The sequence below is a fragment of the Diadema setosum genome, chromosome 7 (assembly GCF_964275005.1).
Source record: "Diadema setosum chromosome 7, eeDiaSeto1, whole genome shotgun sequence".
Taxonomy (NCBI): Eukaryota; Metazoa; Echinodermata; class Echinoidea; order Diadematoida; family Diadematidae; genus Diadema; species Diadema setosum.
The window spans coordinates 20,505,512-20,524,456 of NC_092691.1; the positions used below are offsets into that span (position 1 = coordinate 20,505,512).

At 36.5% G+C, this 18,945-nt stretch overlaps 1 protein-coding gene across 1 annotated transcript in view; it reads left to right on the plus strand.

Moving 5' to 3' along the window:
* The window catches only part of LOC140230429 (E3 ubiquitin-protein ligase NEDD4-like), an 82,040-nt gene that overhangs the window by 25,912 nt on the left and 37,183 nt on the right, over positions 1 to 18,945 (plus strand). The window contains exon 5 of the mRNA XM_072310583.1: positions 5,852 to 5,905. Coding sequence (XP_072166684.1) covers positions 5,852 to 5,905 — 54 coding nt within the window. The remainder of the gene's footprint in view (positions 1 to 5,851; positions 5,906 to 18,945) is intronic.

An 18,945-nucleotide genomic window follows, 5' to 3' on the forward strand; every position in this document is an offset into this window, starting at 1 on the left:
CACTTACGAAATTCGAAGAGTTTATCGGGAAGAAATAAAGGACACATTTTCAACCCCTTTTTGCGCGTGAATCATAAAAGATTACAGCCAAAGTTATTCATGAAATCGTCACAATCCCACCGATATTTGAGGTAGAAATAGACGCAAAAAGTATGAATTTCGGCGGTGTGTAACATCTTTTAAGAACGCACTTACGAAATTCGAAGAGTTTATCGGGAAGAAATAAAGGACACATTTTCAACCCCTTTTTGCGCGTGAATCATAAAAGATTACAGCCAAAGTTATTCATGAAATCGTCACAATCCCGCTGATATTTGAGGTAGAAATAGGCGCAAAAAGTATCATGAATTCGGCCGTGTAGTACATCTTTTAAGAACGCACTTACGAAATTCGAAGAGTTTATCGGGAAAAAATAAAGGACACATTTTCAACCCCTTTTGGCGCGTGCATCATAAAAGATTACAGCCGAAGTAATTCATGAAATCATCGCAATCCCGCTGAAAGATTACAGCCGAAGTAATTCGTGAAATCATCGCAATTCCGCTGATATTTGAGAGGTAGAAATAGGCGCAAAAAGGATCGTGAATTCGGCCGTGTCGTATACCTTTACGTACGGAATGCGAAGAGATTATGAGGAGAAAAATAAAGAACGCATTTTCAACCATTTTAGCTGGTGCATGCATCACAAAAGATTACATCCGAAGTAATTCATGAAATCGCCACAATTCCGCTGCAAGATATTTGAGGTAGAAATAGGCGCAAAAAGTATGAATTCGGCGGTGTGTAACATCTTTTAAGAACGCACTTACGAAATTCGAAGAGTTTATCGGGAAAAAATAAAGGACACATTTTCAACCCCTTTTTGCGCGTGAATCATAAAAGATTACATCCGAAGCAATTTATTCATGAAATCGTCACAATCCCGCTCATGTTTGAGGTAGAAATAGGCGCAAAAAGTATAGTGAATTTGGCCGTGTGGTACATCTTTTGAGAACGCACTTACGAAATTCGAAGAGTTTATCGGGAAAAAATAAAGGACACATTTTCGACCCTTTTGGCGCGTGCATCATAAAATGTTACAGCCGAAGTAATTCATGAAATCGTCACAATCCCGCTGATATTTGAGTCAGAAATGGGAGCAAAAAAAAAAATTGCGAATTCGGCCCTGCATGTCCTGCACCTTTCAGAACGCATGCACAAATGCGAAGAGAGTGTCGAGAGAAAAATAAAGAACCCCTTGTACCGCGTGCATCAAAAAATATCACAGCTAGAATAATTCATTAAATCATCGCAATCCAACTGAGCACCAAGAGCAGGTTATGCAGCAAGTTCGTGCGCCGATGTTTAGAAAAGGTCACAAACGCACGATACAATCTGATTTTTGTTTATTATCATTGTACACTGTAATTCACGAACAAACATTCTATTTTTTTTCTCATTTTTAAAAAAGAAATTCTTGTGCAGTAAATAATGCAAGTTTAAAAAAATATCAATCTGTAAAATGTACATGGGGGGGGGGTGGGGAGGGGTACGTCCATAAATAACAAGAAAATAAGCTTGCAAGTCATTTATTGTTTTTTTTAGGTTGCCGTTGTTGACCGGTAAGTTTTCTGTTCGGACCGGTAAAAAATGGTAAAACGGGGCATCTACCGGTCCGACAGAGACATGTCGGACCGGCAGAAAAAATGGGTTAGTGTGCAGCCCTGTCTAATGACTAGTGATAAATGATAACTTGAAATGCTATTAGTGGAATTACTACTGCAATCATCATATTTTTCATGTGATACTATTTTTAAGTGTTTTATAAATGACAACAGACTTGTGTAGGATGTAGTATCAGTTCTGTATAGAAATTAGGTGGCAATCCCCACTTTATCTGAGGCTAAATCTGTGTAAATGGCAATTTTAATGACTTGCTAGTCATAGTTGACCATAATTTCTCATGATTTCTCATGAAGAATTAATATGATTCATGTTTTCTGAAGTGGAATTTTGATCTGAGCATTTTGAGGAATGAGTGAAATATGGAGGAGATGGGGAAAATGCTAGTTTCCTCTCACATTTTTGCATTATCTGTCTGACACCCCTTGCATGCATACCAGATTTCACCCAAGATCTCCCATAGTTGAAGCTATAGTATGAAAGTCATGGGCTGATGGCGAGTGGCAGTCTGGGTAAAATGCCCATTGACTTTTCAGATATATCTTACCCTTGAACCATCCCTATTAAACTCCTGTGAGTACTCGCTAACTCCTGGGTGACGCTGTAGTATGAAAGGCATCACGCGGGTAAATTCCCTCATGAAAAGCGAAGGTCAGCATACTAACAACGCCTTGCAGGCTATTTTGCTCATGAATGCGTCATAACGTGTACTTGCACTGCAGAAGAGTGGACAAGAGAAATTCAACCAGGAGCTCATTCGTTAGTATCAAATAACTATTTCGCAGATGTTCCAGGATTATTCCATGTTTTATTCCCCATTGAATCTCTTGGGTGATCTCCTGAGTGACTAGAATGAAAGGTGGTTCAAGTTTTCTGTGAACTGTAGCTCAAAATTTTTCCTTGTATGTAATTTAAAGCCAAAACATAGTTCTCGTATGCAGTGCAGAACTGTCAATTTTGCTCTAAAATATACATATGATGTATTATCCCTAAGGAATGTGTTAGATAATGCTGTCGTAATAAGATTTCAATTATTGAGTAATGATGAAAATGGGAAATATTTGTCATGAAAGCTTTATCGGAAGTACTACAACCTTTGAGCTTACCTGATTGTGGTTGCTATGTGATTTTTTACATTCAATTTAATACATCGATTACAATATATTGGGCCATGGGGATATGCAATTCGATAACACTGTATGAACACAATTCAATCATCAAACTGTACTAGCACCATTCTTACATACCCACAACTGAACAGGGAGGGCACATCAGGACGAAAGGTCGGTATACAGCATACTGACTTGTAATATTTCATGTTTTATCTCAAAATATGACAAAACAACTGATCATCTCAGCAAATCACATCAGGCAGACAGATTTCTTGATGGGGCTTTCCGATATATTGCCAGCAACTTTCAAATGGTGGAAAATGAATTTTTAAGCCTTCCTAGTAACTGTTTTAACTTTAAAGGGACTGTACAGTACTGGTTTAAGTGAGGATTCACATTAGGAGTAATGTTTTGCGAGATATTTAGAACCACTCCATGAAATGTTAAAGAGCATACAATTCTAAGGGGAATCAAAAGTTTATTTGATGAAAATTGGTTTTGAAATGACCAAGATATCTAAAAACAAGGAAAAACAAAGAGATCCTAATTAAAGTTGTGGCCTGTCAATTTTATCAGGTTTGCTTTTTTTGGATATCTCAGCCATTTCAAGGCCAATTTTGATCAAATAAACGTTGAATCCTTCTTGAAATTGCATGCTCTTTCATATTTCATAAGAGGTTTCTCATTATCTCACAAAAAAAAATGTTATAAACCTGAATCTTCACCTCAACCAGTACTGTACAGTTCCTGATTGGAGACAGCTGCAATATAATATGCATGTAACCATTTCTTTTATGGTACATTTTACTACAACACATATCTCTTCATCATGAGGAAGCTCCTCATGGAAACACTCCCAACGTTGATTACAAGTCAGGCAGAATCTGCCCATCTCCCGCCTTCACTGCTATGGCAATACACTGTGCACAGTTTACACTATCCCATGCATTGCAGTAACATTGATTTAGTTGTGTGCACTCACTTGAAAACACTACCAGTCTCGGCTTCAAACGTTATATCAATGCGTGTCATGTTCAAACATTGATTGTTTAAGCATATCAAAGGTTATGTCTGGATTAGTATTTTTTTTTTTGGGGGGGGGGGCAGGGTAGAAGGAAATGGAGATGTAATGAGGAAAAGATGATATCCCTTGCCATGACTTTCACGTAAGTGTGAGGCAGTGACAAGAAATATATGTGTAGGAGGCACTCTAACATTGTTTACCATTATATACATTAAGAATGCTTCTATATTGTCAAACTATACCAGACCAACTCTGATTTTAGAATGTTTGTCTGAGCAAGTCATTCGTAAACAACCCATCCCTATGTTCTCGGGCAAGGTATTTGCAACATTTTGTTGTTGATGATGGTGTGTGTATGGTCATCATTCATTGTACAGTATGAAAGGTATTTTTACTGCTTCTTTGCATCATTGCAGTACATGTTTGATTGGGGGGGGGGGGGGGATGAGTCTGGAAGTGAGACTAGGGCTCATGTAGACTGTGTTGGCCAGAAATCCTCGGCCTAGCGAAGATGCCTGCTGTACCCAGCATGCACAATTTATGCATGACTGGAAAATGATTTGATTGAGACATGAAGAGGTGACCAGTATACAATGTAGATGTCTGATGAGTTCAGGGGAACCTTCCGCCTTCAGGGAACTAGATTGGGGGGGGGGGGGGGGGAGGAGTCTCAGTGAGAAAAATAAATGTATACATACAGTGAGATCAAATTGTTTTTGTCTGTCTAATAACAAGCCAATCAGAAGTTCTGACTCTCGGTCGTAATCACATGTTTGAATCAGAAATCATACTTTGCCTAATAAGCATACATGTCTTCGGGGTCAAGAGTTTTCGTTCTTTTTTTATTATTCATTTGTTTATTAGTTTATTCAATCATTCATTTATTAAGTCATGCATTCATTTATGCATTTTTTTTTTCTGGCAATTTTCAGAATATGCTGTTTAATTTTGGTCTAACTCTCAGGTCCAGATTGAAACAAGAGTAGAATTTTGAAAAAGGAAGGACATTTATCCAAATGTGTACAAAAGCTGATTGCTAACTGGCTTATTATGACTTACAGTATCGCTTCATCACAATGTTACAGCACAGTGCAATTATTTCCCTTCATTTACTTCATATACTAATCTTTCTACAAGGTAAAGAGCATTATTTCTGTGCCATGAGTCATGAAATATTTTACTGTGTAAATACCACAATATCTGGATTGATTTTTTTTTGGTGTGATTTTTTTTGTGTGATTTTTTTTTTTTTTTTTTTTTTTGGGGGGGGGGAGTTCCAAGAGAAGGATGTGGTCACCATGTGGGCTCTGCAAATATGCACTGTCAGGTTGAATCAAAGTCAACATTAACATTTGAAACAGAGTTTAATACTGTCTGTCGTGCTATTTTGTGATTCCCACACAGTGACTAATGACCAGTACCACACATATTAGTACTCCCTAACTGCATACTATTACTACTGTACTTACAACTGTTACCACTGACGGCAAACCTCTGCTAGTGCTGTTTTCAACACTGACACTGATGCTTATACTTTACACCTAAATATAACTCATAGATTATATGATTTACCTGGTATCTAAGTATTGGTACTTGCACTGATGAGACACTAGTAATGGTACTAATGCATGTAACACTTATTCTTACGAAACTACGGTCTGTTTGTTGTAGCTCCATGGTTTGACTACAGTGCTTTATACTGATACAAGTATTGATACTCATATCAAAGCATACGAAACCTTCACTGACGCAGAAACTTAATTGCTGGTACTAAATTCTACCATGCAAATATTAATAACTTGTATAACTCTCGGAACTAAAACTAATGGCAAGATGTGGCAAAGTGTTCAATTTGTCATTTGAAGCGTAAATTTACATGACTGTGTGTTTTATGATGAGCTCAGGTTATTTACTGTGGCAGCAAGATGTTAATGTTTGACATGTATAGCCATGGCTGTCAGCTATGTGGACCATTTGTTATTATCTTTTTTTATTGTGTATTATATGAAATTATTAATTTTTTTTCTCTGTCTCTAATTTTTGTTCAATACAGGCCAATCCTAGAGACAACAAACTCCTCTTTGAAGTCTTTGATGAAAACAGACTGGTAAGAATATTCCTGCAGTTGTCTTGCTTGATTCCTCTATTATTATTATTTTTTTTTTTTAATGTGACAGACCAATGCTGGATTTTGTGGAATATATTCATGAAGGCTAAAAAGAAACAAACAAACAAAAACTAGAACTAAAACTTAAAACATTAGCATAAATTCAGAAGCAGACGGAACCACTTGTGGTCATGATGATTGATGCTGATGGTGGTGTACCATGGACATGGACTATTTTGGAATGCCAAAATGCACATTACCTGTTACATGCAGCAAGAAAAATTTTGTAGAATGAGCAAATGTTTCTTCATTTCATGTTTGCATTTGTGCATAGTCTTCTCTGGGCATACATCAAGATACAGTGCTGTATAAACCACACTTGAACTTGATAGTACACTTTGCTATGCTGGAACACTGGCCAAAACATATAGATTCATATCTTGCATACATGTATATCTCCTTTTTTTTGTTTGAATGAACATTTTCTTCAGTTACTATGCTTAGTTATTCTGAACCCTTGACAGCTTTGACCATCCTAAAAGGATTAAAACCTGTGCAGTTCATCTTATTCAGCTGGCTGTGAAGAACAAAATGGTTGTGTGAAAATGTCAACTTGGATAGTGGATTATAGCAGTGATAATGACCAGAGTTATTACACTGTCTATGATGTATAGTATAAGTATATAATATATAGTATATGGTATATAGTATATGGTATATAGTATATAGTATATGGTATATAGTATATAGTATATAGTATATAATATATTGTATATAGTATATAGAAAGAGATGCATTGAAAGCTAGGTAGACAGGTAGAGAGATAAGTAGATACTGTGATGAATGGATAGATAGATAGTATAGATAAATAGATGGACAGATTATCGTCACCAGTTGTTGATGGGATTTTGAGAAATTGATCCTAATAACAAGCATTGCATGCAAAAGAAAAATGCTTTACCTATTTGAAATATATAAAAATTTAGTCAGAATTGCCAGCAAGTACAATATGTCAATGGATTTGTGTGTATGTATGTGTGTGTGTGTGTGTGTGTGTGGGTGTGTGTGTAATATGGGTATAGTGCCATCATTCCAAAATATTAACAGCAGATAAATCCTGTTTGAAATGATTTGATTTTGATTTGATTTGATTTATTCACAAAATGCATATGATATGATACACAAATATGCACATAGTTAGTGCATGGAATATTGTCGCTGGGCCAATAAGACTTCGTATCTACAAAATATCAAATGTTCAGGAGAGCCAAAAAACATGGCGGCCAAAGCACTGTGGCGATTGGGATAGCCTTTCCTTTGACATGCCGTGGTGGCTTCATTTTTGGAGTAAGACAGTTGGGATTTGGACAGGACATCACTTAACCCATTATTTGACCATTAATCCAAAAAACTCATTTTCACCGAAATTGCAGATACAAGGTCTTATCACCCCAGCGACGATATGTCATGTACATTTTGTGTGGATCATTATTAGCTATAAATAAAAAGCTTGACTGGGATGTCCAGTAGATATATATAACTTAATACACATAATTATATACAAAAGCATTATACAAAAAAAAAAGTATCATGCACGTTCAATGGATTCATAGATAGGGATATGAGAGAAGGAAAGAGGAAGAAAGAAGAATGAGAGAAAAATAAGAAGAGAATTACTAGTACTCTACAGATACAAAATATATGACATAACAAAAGTATTTAAAACAAAAATACTTCATGAGAGGGAAAAGTTGTAATGTTCCTTGCCGTGCTGGAAAGTACTATTGCCACTCACCATGATTATGCCTTCATCTATGCTCAATTGATATTCAAAGAAGTATCATTACAGTATTACAGACAAGAAGCATTAGTGTGAGCCGAGCAGAATGTACATGATTAATTGCGATGCCCTGCGGGTTCCAAGAAGCGCAGTACAAATGTCTTTCCGTGAGTCTTGTGTGTTCAGTATAAACACATCCTTCAGTCATCAGACTAGCACAAGCTGATCCCCTGTCTGTATTTTAATGTTACCCAGCGTCTGAAGTGTACAACTCTCTTCAGAGTAGCCCATGTTGTTTGTGCGGTATTCCGCGCATCACAGTGCAGTACAAAGCTGTGACTGCTCCTCCCAGTGACTAGTGTGGTTATTTGCCATGTGCTTATCATCATCATGTATCTATCGAGGATAGTCATACTCATTTTGAAGCCCATGTTTAACTGTTACAAAACCATTACAAAACACTTTGCCAAGCTTTGCTCCTGTGTGACCAGTATGTAAAAGAATGTGTTTGCACACATAAACCACACTCATGCTAACTGGGGTTGTACCAAGAGGTGTAGTACTTCCATGTAAAGGGCAAGTTGACTGTAATATACAATGTATACATGTGTGCATTGAGTGAATGCAGAAATATTGGTAGAACATCAAACACATCAGTGAAAGTTTGAGGAAAATCAGGCAATTGATTCAAAAGTTATGAATTTTTAAAGTTTTGGTCACTGTCATTGATGGATTAAGGAGACTATTACACTTCATGACATCATTATGGACAACAAAACACAAAGAAAATTCAATATATTTTCACTTTTCTAGCATAATGAAAGAGCGCATGACGTGCCTCTTTCAGAAATCAGGGGGAATAATATTACCCTTAACATCACTTACAAGTCGATAGTATGTGTACTTTTCATAAAAATGAAATTTTGAGGAATTCTCTTATATTTTCTTTATGTTGTTGTCCAAAATGAACTTCTTATCCAGCAATGATGGCACCAAAACTTCAAAAATTCATAATCTTTTGACAATTGTCTAATTTTCCTCAAACTGTCACTGATGTGTTCTACTAATATTGCCGCTTTCACTCAGTCCACATTTATATTTGGGCTTCGGTTTCTTCTAAGTTTGAACTATGTTATACAACACGTTCGTGTATAGACCGATTCAATTTCGATGGCCTATTCACCTACCGCCGCTAGCGGCGCTATAACGGTCGCCATAACTGGGGGCCAACGGGGGCTTCCATAAACCAGAGAGCTAGCTACCCAGCGAGTTCAGTTGCAGCTCAGCAGCCTAGCGTACCCATCGCGCATAGTTAGCCGGGCTCGGCCGCTGCGCTGCGGCCAGCGACCGCCGGCGCTGCGCTAATATTGTGATTGTTTACTCACTGTGGAGAAGTTATTCAGCGGCTTTTAATGCCTTTCTTTTGGACAAATTGAGTGATTCAGACATATTGATCTACTTTGAAAGCTTCAAAGAAGGATCAGGAAAACACATTGTGCAGTTGTTGGGTGCACAAATAACAGAAAAAATGGAAATGGAAGCTGCACGGCAGTGTGTGAAATTCAGACACCACTGACGCATAATAAATATACAATGAGAGACAATTATTAAGTGAAGTACAACGGTATAAAAAAATGCATAGATATCGAAACAAACTGTGCCTACTAGATTCTCTATTTAATTAGGTTATCACTGCATATTCGTAAAATATGTTGTTCATCTTAGAAGACAAGTTTAGATCAAAGAATTTGATAATTCACTGATTTTTTTTTTTTTTTTTTTTTATCCTTGGTGTCCTACTTGCCAAAGTTAGAATACACTTCCTGGCTAGACTTTATTATACGACAAACATTTTACAGCCTACACTACAGCTAAATAAATGTTTCAAGGATGCGTTAAATTCTTATATTGTTTTCACTTCTTCAATGTTCAGCACTGAATTGACCATAGGCCTATTCAATTTTGGCCTGGAACTCTGAATTTGACTTTTGATAAAGTGATACTCATGAATATTAAACCATGGATGGTGGCAAACATCCGTTTCATAATCATACTAAGAAAGTATGATTTAAAAATCACTTTTGTAGATCATTTAGCGTGATGTTATGCAAGGTTACTTAGACCTAAAAACAGTAGAAGTTTTGGTTGTATTGTAGACATCAGGCGATGTAGTCGTAACTTAAGTTTAGGCATATACGGCCTAGAAAGGCCTAGATTTATATTCCGTTTGGTTTACTTAGTTAGGCTTGCCTGAAGTTATCGGCAACCGAAAATGATATAGGATGTAGGGTTCTAGAAGTCAATAGGTCTAGATCTAGTCTGGACTCTTGCCTTTACATTTCTAGAAAAGATCTAACGTTAGACAGATTCTACCCTAAAAAGGTTTAGTTAACTGATAGCTTGCAATTTATTGCGCCATATCTAGCTCAAGATTCTTATTCATTATTTGTATTCAATTATATCAGTTAACTTGTCAACAGCCTAGGCTTATTAGCAAGACGTCTGCCTGCGCCTAGCAATAATTCTCCCCAGCAGTTTTTATTCTCTTACACAAATGTGAATATATGGGGCTTACACGCGAGTACCCAAGTCATCGCCAAAGAAATAGAGTCTACAAACATTCACGGATCGTACCGATATTTACCTTGAAATTCAAGTTTTGGCTACAGCCGTATGTCGTCTACCCATTCGCTCATAGTCGGTATAAGTTGTTTAATTCTATTTATTTTTAATTAGCTAGCAAAAAAAAAAAAATGTAGACTCTAGTTGTCACAAAGCCAGATGCGTCGATCGCTGCCAGCGCCAGAGATAGCTAGCTGGCCGGCTGGCGCCGGGTGGTAAAGCACTGGCTGCCGCTGGCACCCTTGCCACGCACGCACGGCGCTTGGCGGACCCAGCCTGTTTGGCCCCCAGTTATGGCGTCGCCTTAAGAGGGCGCACTTCCATGAACAGTCACTTGAATCGGTCTATAGTACTGTGTATGCCATTTATGTAGGTAGTCTAATTTCTAGCAAATCAGGACTTCCTGAAAAATTTCACAAGTGGTTAGATTCGCAGTCATGGAGTGGAATTATGAATGAATGGAGAATGTCGGATGCGTTAAATTTGAGATGAACACCTGACTTGCAAAATTTGCAAGAATAAAATCCTCATGAAATATCTGGCATTTACTGTGGAAATTTTCGCGGTGTTGAAATTTTCGCGCATTTCGCGCAACCAGAAACTAGCGCGAAAATAAAAACACGCGAATATTTTTGCTTGCCATACGTTCCTGTGTGTGATGTCTTGATTCCGCGGAATTAAAAACACGCGAAACTCTTCTGACCCGGCCTAGCGCGAAAAATTAGTCCCGCGAAAATATCCACTTTTACAGTACAGTAGTAGTCCTTGTTTTGTAGCTCTATTGTGTGTTCTACATGGTAATGAGAATTAGTAACAGGTTTTGTGAATCTATGACATACCCAAAACAGTTCTCGGTCCTGTTACGACCAAAATCACTCTGAGAATGATCACACAAAAGAAACCATCAACTAATGTTCAGGCGGTTTATTAACAGTGATATTGTGGGTACAGACTCGTAATCGGTTTTCACATCAGTACAATAATGATCAATAGAAACAATTACAAATCGGTAATGAAATCACTTACATATTTTGTTATCAAGTAATCCTTTGAAAATGTTCAGATATGATGTTCGATGCACCGATGAATGATCCTTGACGCACCGATGAATGATTCCTCCGACGTAACTCCAAAGGCACTGGTTGCAATAATCCACGTTATAAATCCAGGGTAAAGTCCACGATATAGGTCCACAGCAAAACGTGCAGAATCCAAACGTTATGACGACCACGTCCAGTTGATGCGTTGAATGATGATTCACTTTATAATGTCCAGCAAGGAATCCAGCCAGTCACAGCTTTGCCGTAATAATGTCCGTTGACACTAAAATATGGAGTCTATCTCCAATATAGGCAAATTAATTCTCTGCAGGCAAAATGTCTCCCAGGCCTTATCTCCACAAACACAGTTTGTATAGCAGGTCAGCAGGTAACACAGGACTGACTATAACAAGTCGCTTTAGAGCCAGAAGTGACGTAACTCTCAGAGCAGAGGTGTTGGGTACTCTGCCTACCTCAGAATTTCTCCTGCTTATATACTATCCATTCACCCCTTTCTAGTACATTCTGTAATTTTCTCCAACCTGGGGCCACATACCTGAACATACTAGCAAGTCCAAATTCCAGGAATCCTGGATGACTCACTGCCTAATATGTGCATAACATCATTGCCAAAATTAACTACCAATCACATTGGGTTACAAGGGCAGTGCCTCACTCAGCCAGCACTTCCTAGAATTTTCTGGAATGGGTTAATATCATTCTAGATTGAGTGAGCTATAATGTATTTCCTGTCACATGCATACATGTACTGTAGCTACATTGTATACCATGTAGAAAATTCTCCACTGATCTGGTCAGCCTGTATGTACTATATCTATATCATATAGAATGTTCTCCATTAATCTGGTCACCCTGTGTACATATAATGTACACATTAAAACAACCATGCATACAGCCTTGATACATTAAACATGTGTGTGTACATTTGTGACAGTCCCTCTTAAAGATGGGCCATCCCTTTTGCATTCCTTCCTAAATAGCACAGAACATGATATATTCCACCAGAATGACAAGACTATTCTAAAGTTATAGCAATTCTCTGATATTTGAAGGTTGTTAGCCATTAAAATTCAAATAATGCACCAAACACTCATCGTAACTTATTCTGTGTACTAGGCACAGCTGCATACATTAATCTTCCTGTGGTTGTAATATGATACTTGTACTTCGAACAAAAGATATGCAAGTTAAAGCTGTCAGAAAAGAAGAATTCACGAACCTCTCTTTGTTATCAATGGCAAATAACAACACACCACTTACATGAACTACATAAGTACACCACACAGGTCTGTAAAACTAGACTACCGGTAGTAGTTTAGATTTGTAATTGTTTCGTAGTACAAAAAAATTATTCAAATCTTGACTGTCAATTTAACTAAACAAATAAAGGCCCTCTTGAGTTCAGAATTTACAGGAGGTTTCCAAATGGTGTTTTCTTCAATACATAAGTGTTCTCACCAATTTTTCAAAAAATTTGCATGCAAAAGGGATGATATGTCTTTAAAATGTGGAGAAAAGCTTCTATTGGGATAGCTTGTGTTGAGGAATACTCCTTGCCAACCATGCCAAATAGTAGACCATTGCATAATTAACGCATGTGCACATTTCGTAAAATAACCTGTCTTGTTTCTCAATTGTTTAGGCACTTCACCCATTTTCGAAGTGACATAGTGTATCGGCTTGCCTGACATAGCAATTTTAGTCTAGCAGCCAGAAAGGGTCCCCGTGCACCCCCCCTAAAACAAAATTCTACGATATGTTCGCAGATCGTCAGAACCTGTATTTTCCGAATCCGGTTGTCGCCAGTGGAAAAAAAGGTTGCGCGCGCGTCTAATTTGCATATTTCTAAGATGGGCGCCGCCCGTTGCTAGGAGACGGATTATTTTTGAATAACTTTAGTTAGGAATAACAAATTACCATAAAAATGGTATCATTTTGAAGAGAATTAAATTTCCTACAAGCTGATACCCCATTTGATGGGATAAATAGATGTTGTCATGAAATATTAAGGAAAGAATTATGTTTTTTAGCATTTTTCTAAAAAGATCCGGAATTTGGTTATAATGTTCTTTTCCATACATTTAATATGCATTTACAAATAACATTTGAATTTTCCTATAATTATCCCCCAAACATAGCTATTATCATGTGAAAACGGGTTTCCAATACATCAATTCCTTTAAAAGTTACACGACATTAAAGGGGATATGGTTCAATAGGTTTTACAGCAATATCTAAGGGTTATAATGTCTCCGCGCGCAATTGCGTAGGTTCTGTATGTGGGGTTTGTTGTAGATCACTGCTATCTATTGATCAAATCTCATCGAAATCGGCGAAAAAAGAAAGAAAAATTACACTTTCTATTCCTTATATGAAATAAAAATGTTTTTTTTTTTTCTATTCTGTGTTACCAAACTCAATCCATTCAGCTTCCCATATGAACAGTTTCTTGTCTTTTTGGATTCCCTCCAAGAACGTGAAATTAATCACAACTTATCTGATATTAAAAAGTTAAAGAAAAAACATTTACGTGACAGTTTCCTCTTATTGGAAGATTAAAGTGAAAAAAAAAAGAAGAATCTTATGCTAAAAGCCCTAAGAAATAAAAAACCTGTTAAATGGCCTTTCAGAGTTTAAAATGAAACATGGCTATCTTATTTTTTCATAACAAAATGAAGGGAAGTATCTGTGTAGTTCATGTCGGCCCATACTGGGTTACATCATAAATTCTTCAGAAATGGTCCCCGTGCACCCCCCCCCCCAAAAAAAAAAAAATCTACGATAGGTCAAAGGTCAAAGATCAAGTGAAATACATGCTCTCCTATTCATCCAATTAAACCTAGGTCAAGGAAGGTGACCATTCAACACATTTGTGACAAACATGTCATTATAATATTTTGCCAATTTTGTGAAAATGTAATCACACATTGTCCACATGTACTATAGACCTATTAGGAGAATCATGCATTATGGCGGAGGCATACCAGTCGTCATAGCGACATTTCTAGTTTAATATTACAACGAAGATTACGACTATTATTAGCAGTTGGTAATTAAGTGGTGTACGAAGACTAACTCAAACAATACATCATTATATGAGTGGCTATAATGTGCAATTGATAAAAACCCAATAAATCTGTTTTTTTTTCCCAGGTTATACAGTGCGTATCAAAAAAAGGTAATCCAACTTTGGCGGGCTACTACTTTACAATTGTCAGCTATGGAGAGCTCAATGTTTTAATTCTAATGATATCACAAACCATCAAAAGCTATGCTGCCGGCTGAAAGCAATAACAAATTTACTTCTTGTATATTATAGAAAGAATGGCCACGCGAAAGTAACAAGATTAAATGCCCTGTTACTGGGAATTTGAAAACGATAATGACATTGTTTCCATTCCTGTTGTGTCGTTGGTTGTTGGCGTATTTCCTTTCAAAGAGTGAAAGTAGTAATAATAATATAGTAGGTTAATAGATGTCGGCGTTAAAGCTTGTACAATATAACAATATTGGTTACAGTTTATTATTCCGAAGGTTCATTTTTTTTTCCCAAAGGTTCGTTATTCCGGAGGTTCGTCATGATATAGATAAACGGGCCCAAATTTGTTATTGCTGAAAGCAATAACAAATTTACTTCTTGTATATTATAGAAAGAAAGGCCACGCGAAAGCAACAAGATTAAATGCCCTGTTACTGGGAATTTGAAAACGATAATGACATTGTTTCCATTCAAAATTCAAAATGGTCACCTTCCTTGACCTAGGTCTAATTGGATGAATAGGAGAGCATGTATTTGGGGATTTTAGGACTTTGGCCCTTTCATAAGTTTATGCATTAAGTAATTTTCAAGGTATGGAGAAAAAGTGCAATTTTTGTATTGTGTAGAAAATTGTTACCATTTTCATCTAGCCTTTGACCCTAAAATTCATAAGAGAATCACTGTCAGGCAGAACATGCATAAATATGTACTAAGTTTCAAGATGCCATGAGCCACTTCCGAGACATGGAGGAAGAAGCAAGTTCAGCACTTTCTCTTGATCTTTGATCTTTGACCTTTTTGGCAAAAAAAAAAAAGAAATTGCCAGAGAATCTCTATTTTGGGTTATACATGCATACACCAAGTTTAAAAAAAAAAAGTCCTGCTGGCATTGCATAAATATGAGGGAAATAGTAAAATTTTGAAGTGTTGCCCTTGACCTTTGACCCCATGAACCCCAAATTCCCTAGATAATCACTTCCAGTCAGTACATGCATAATATATACTATGTTCCATGAAGATACCTTGAACAATATCCAAGATACAGAGAAAAAAAGTAAAATTTTAACATTTTCACTTGACCTTTTCACATTTGACCTTAACCTTATCACCCCAAACTTTTACCAGTGAATTTTAATTGGGTAATACCTGTATACACTAAGTTTCAAGAAAATATCTTTAGGCATTGCAGAGATATGAGGGAAATAGTGAAATTTTAAGCATTTGACCTCGACCTTTTGACTTTTGACCTTGAGCATGTGCACCCAAAAGTTGATAGGCAGAATTTCACCCCCAATACACATACATGCCAAATTTCAGGGGTTTTTTTTTTTTTTTTGTTACGCTGTCCGCAAAATTCATTACGGACGGAGAGAAGGACGGACGGAAGGACGGACAACCCGAAAACATAATGCCTCCGGCACCACTTCTTGGCGGAGGCATACAAAAGAATCTAGATTACATAGGTGAAGTAATCTTTGAAGATATGTAAATATTGATATGTACGGTATTGAAACTGTCGTGTTGATTATCCTTATGGTACGTTACCACTCTCGTGGAATTCACTATATTAAAGCTGGGTCCACTTTCTCGATTCGCCCGAAATCGTGGTCTTACTCGGGGACTAATCGTGCTGATCATCAGATAATCAAATCTTGATGTCAGTCAAAGACATTGTGTTGATCGTAGTAATTTTTCGAACAGTCCAATAATTCTTCTACGATCAACACGATTACCACCATAGACCTCAAGATGTGATAAGCCATGATAAGATCACCACGGTCACTCGTAGACTAAGAATCGATTTGTGGTAGATAGTATACATGTATTAGCATATCGAGACTCGCGACAATGGCAACCTAGTGAAAGTGTTTAACGTGCAATGTCAATAATCTTTTGGGTATCGATAATGCACATTTATAGTTACTCTATCTAAAAAGGACCGGCGGACGAGTAGGGCATGGCTATCTGAAAACATTGGATGGTGTATTTAATTCATGCATGAGTTAAAATGTTATTCCAGCGGAACTTACATGCGCTCTAAAAGTGGATTGCACGTCAGATGCGCCTATAGCAGATACACTTCAAATCATTTTAGCAACTAATTTCTGTGGAAAACATGAAAATATTGTATTCGTTGTGGTTAAACATTTACACTCTGAATATGTCTAATGTTTAACACATTAGTCATACACATACATCCTTGAACACAAACACACACAACACAAAAGTATACAAACCTGCATAAATATAAACGAGATATATATATATATATATATATATATATATATATATATATATATTTATTTATATATAGATATAGATATATTATATATACATAGTTATAGTATATACATGCACACATACATACATACACGCATGCATAGTTAATGTTCCCTCAGACATTTCCCTCATGTTTTATAGATCCATGCATTAAGGTCTACTTCCTAAATAACCATAACATTTTTTTTTTTCTCTCTCTCTCTCATTTTTGTATGATATTGATTATTAGTCATTCCTAACGGATTTAACAACCAAGTTTACGTTGTATTGCATTTAAATCAACCCATGTAATAAAGTTAAGTGCATGAAATCATTTTTAAAAAAAAAAAAAAAAAACACAGAATTTGAAAGCGACTGGATTTGACTTGCAACTATTCGTTTTTATCAGTGCCATTCCTTGATATTTGTAATCTATCTATTAGTTTCTTGGCAATAATAAACGTATGAGCAATATGTTTAAAAACCATCAGGCGAACCACCAAAGAATGAGAACACGTATGTGCGATCTTATCTTAAAAAAATAAATTGATTTCATGCTAGAGCATGGTGAGAAATATTTCGCTTGTGCGGTAGACATGTAACTCTTATTTCGACATCTAAATAAAGCATTCGAGTTTGATGTTCCATGAATGCATTAATGGCGTATTGAATAAATTCACGAAATTCATGACTGAGCTCATTTCCCCTGCATGAATGCCTGTGTGCGATACTGGAGGTGTGAGTATGTGTGTGAAGATGATCAGAAGAATGAGAGTTGATGAAGAGAAGTTTAATTAATATCGATATGTTGGAAACCCCTATCCAGGTAAGCCCGTTTCGGCCGTCATGAAATTACACCTCTCGTGAGGCCTTCATTCTATTTGATGAAAAAAGACGTAAACTAAAAGTGAAGCTGAGTAGATCAAAGGTGATAGCGAATAAAAAATTTAATTTGTTTTCATATTCCACAAGATTTAATGATACTTAATCAATAATTTGGATGTAAGAAGTGATAGGGTCTCATACTTGCAATGATTATTATAGTATTACACGCGTTACGCAAGTGCGGCTGTCGACATTACCCTTAAATTTCTGTATAACCGTATTGAACCTTTTCCCTTTAATGTCGTGTAACTTTTTAAGAAATTGGTGTATTGAATAGCCGCTTTCACAGAATAATACTTATTTATGGGGTTTAACTTAAGGAAAATTCCGATGTTATTTGTAAACAGAAATTAAATGTATGGAAAAAACATTACTGAAATCTGTATTTCTTGGGAAAAATGTATTAAAAAAAATCCTTCCTTCCTTAGTATTTCATAACAACAACTATTTATTACATAAAACGGGGTATTAACTTGTAGGAAATCTAATTCTCTTTAATATGATACAATTTTTATGGTAATTTGATATTCTTAACTAAAGTTATTCAAAAATAATCCGTATCCTAGCAACGGGCGGCGGCCATCTTAGAAGTATGCAAATTAGACGCACGCGCAACCCTTTTTTCCGCTGGCGACAAGCAGATTCGCAAAATACAGGTTCTGACGATCTTCGAACACATCGTAGATTTTTTTTGGGGGGGGGGGGGTGCACGGGAACCATTTCTTAAGAATAGTAACCCAGTATGGGCCGACATGAACTACACAGATACTTCCCTTCATTTTGTTATGAAAAAATAAGATAGCCATGTTTCATTTTAAGCTCTGAAAGGCCATTTAACAAGTTCTTTATTTCTTAGGGCTTTTAGCATAAGATTCTTCTTTTTTTTTTCACTTTAATCTTCCAATAAGAGGAAACTGTCACGTCAATTTTTTTTCTTTAACTTTTTAATATCAGATAAGTTGTGATTTTGGAGGGAATCCAAAAAGACAAGAAACTGTTTATATGGGAAGCTGAATGGATTGAGTTTGGTAACACAGAATCGAAAAAAAAAAATCATATAAGGAATAGAAAGTGTAATTTTTCTTTCTTTCTTCGCCGATTTCGATGAGATTTGATCAATAGATAGCAGTGATCTACAACAAACCCCACATACAGAACCTACGCAATTGCGCGC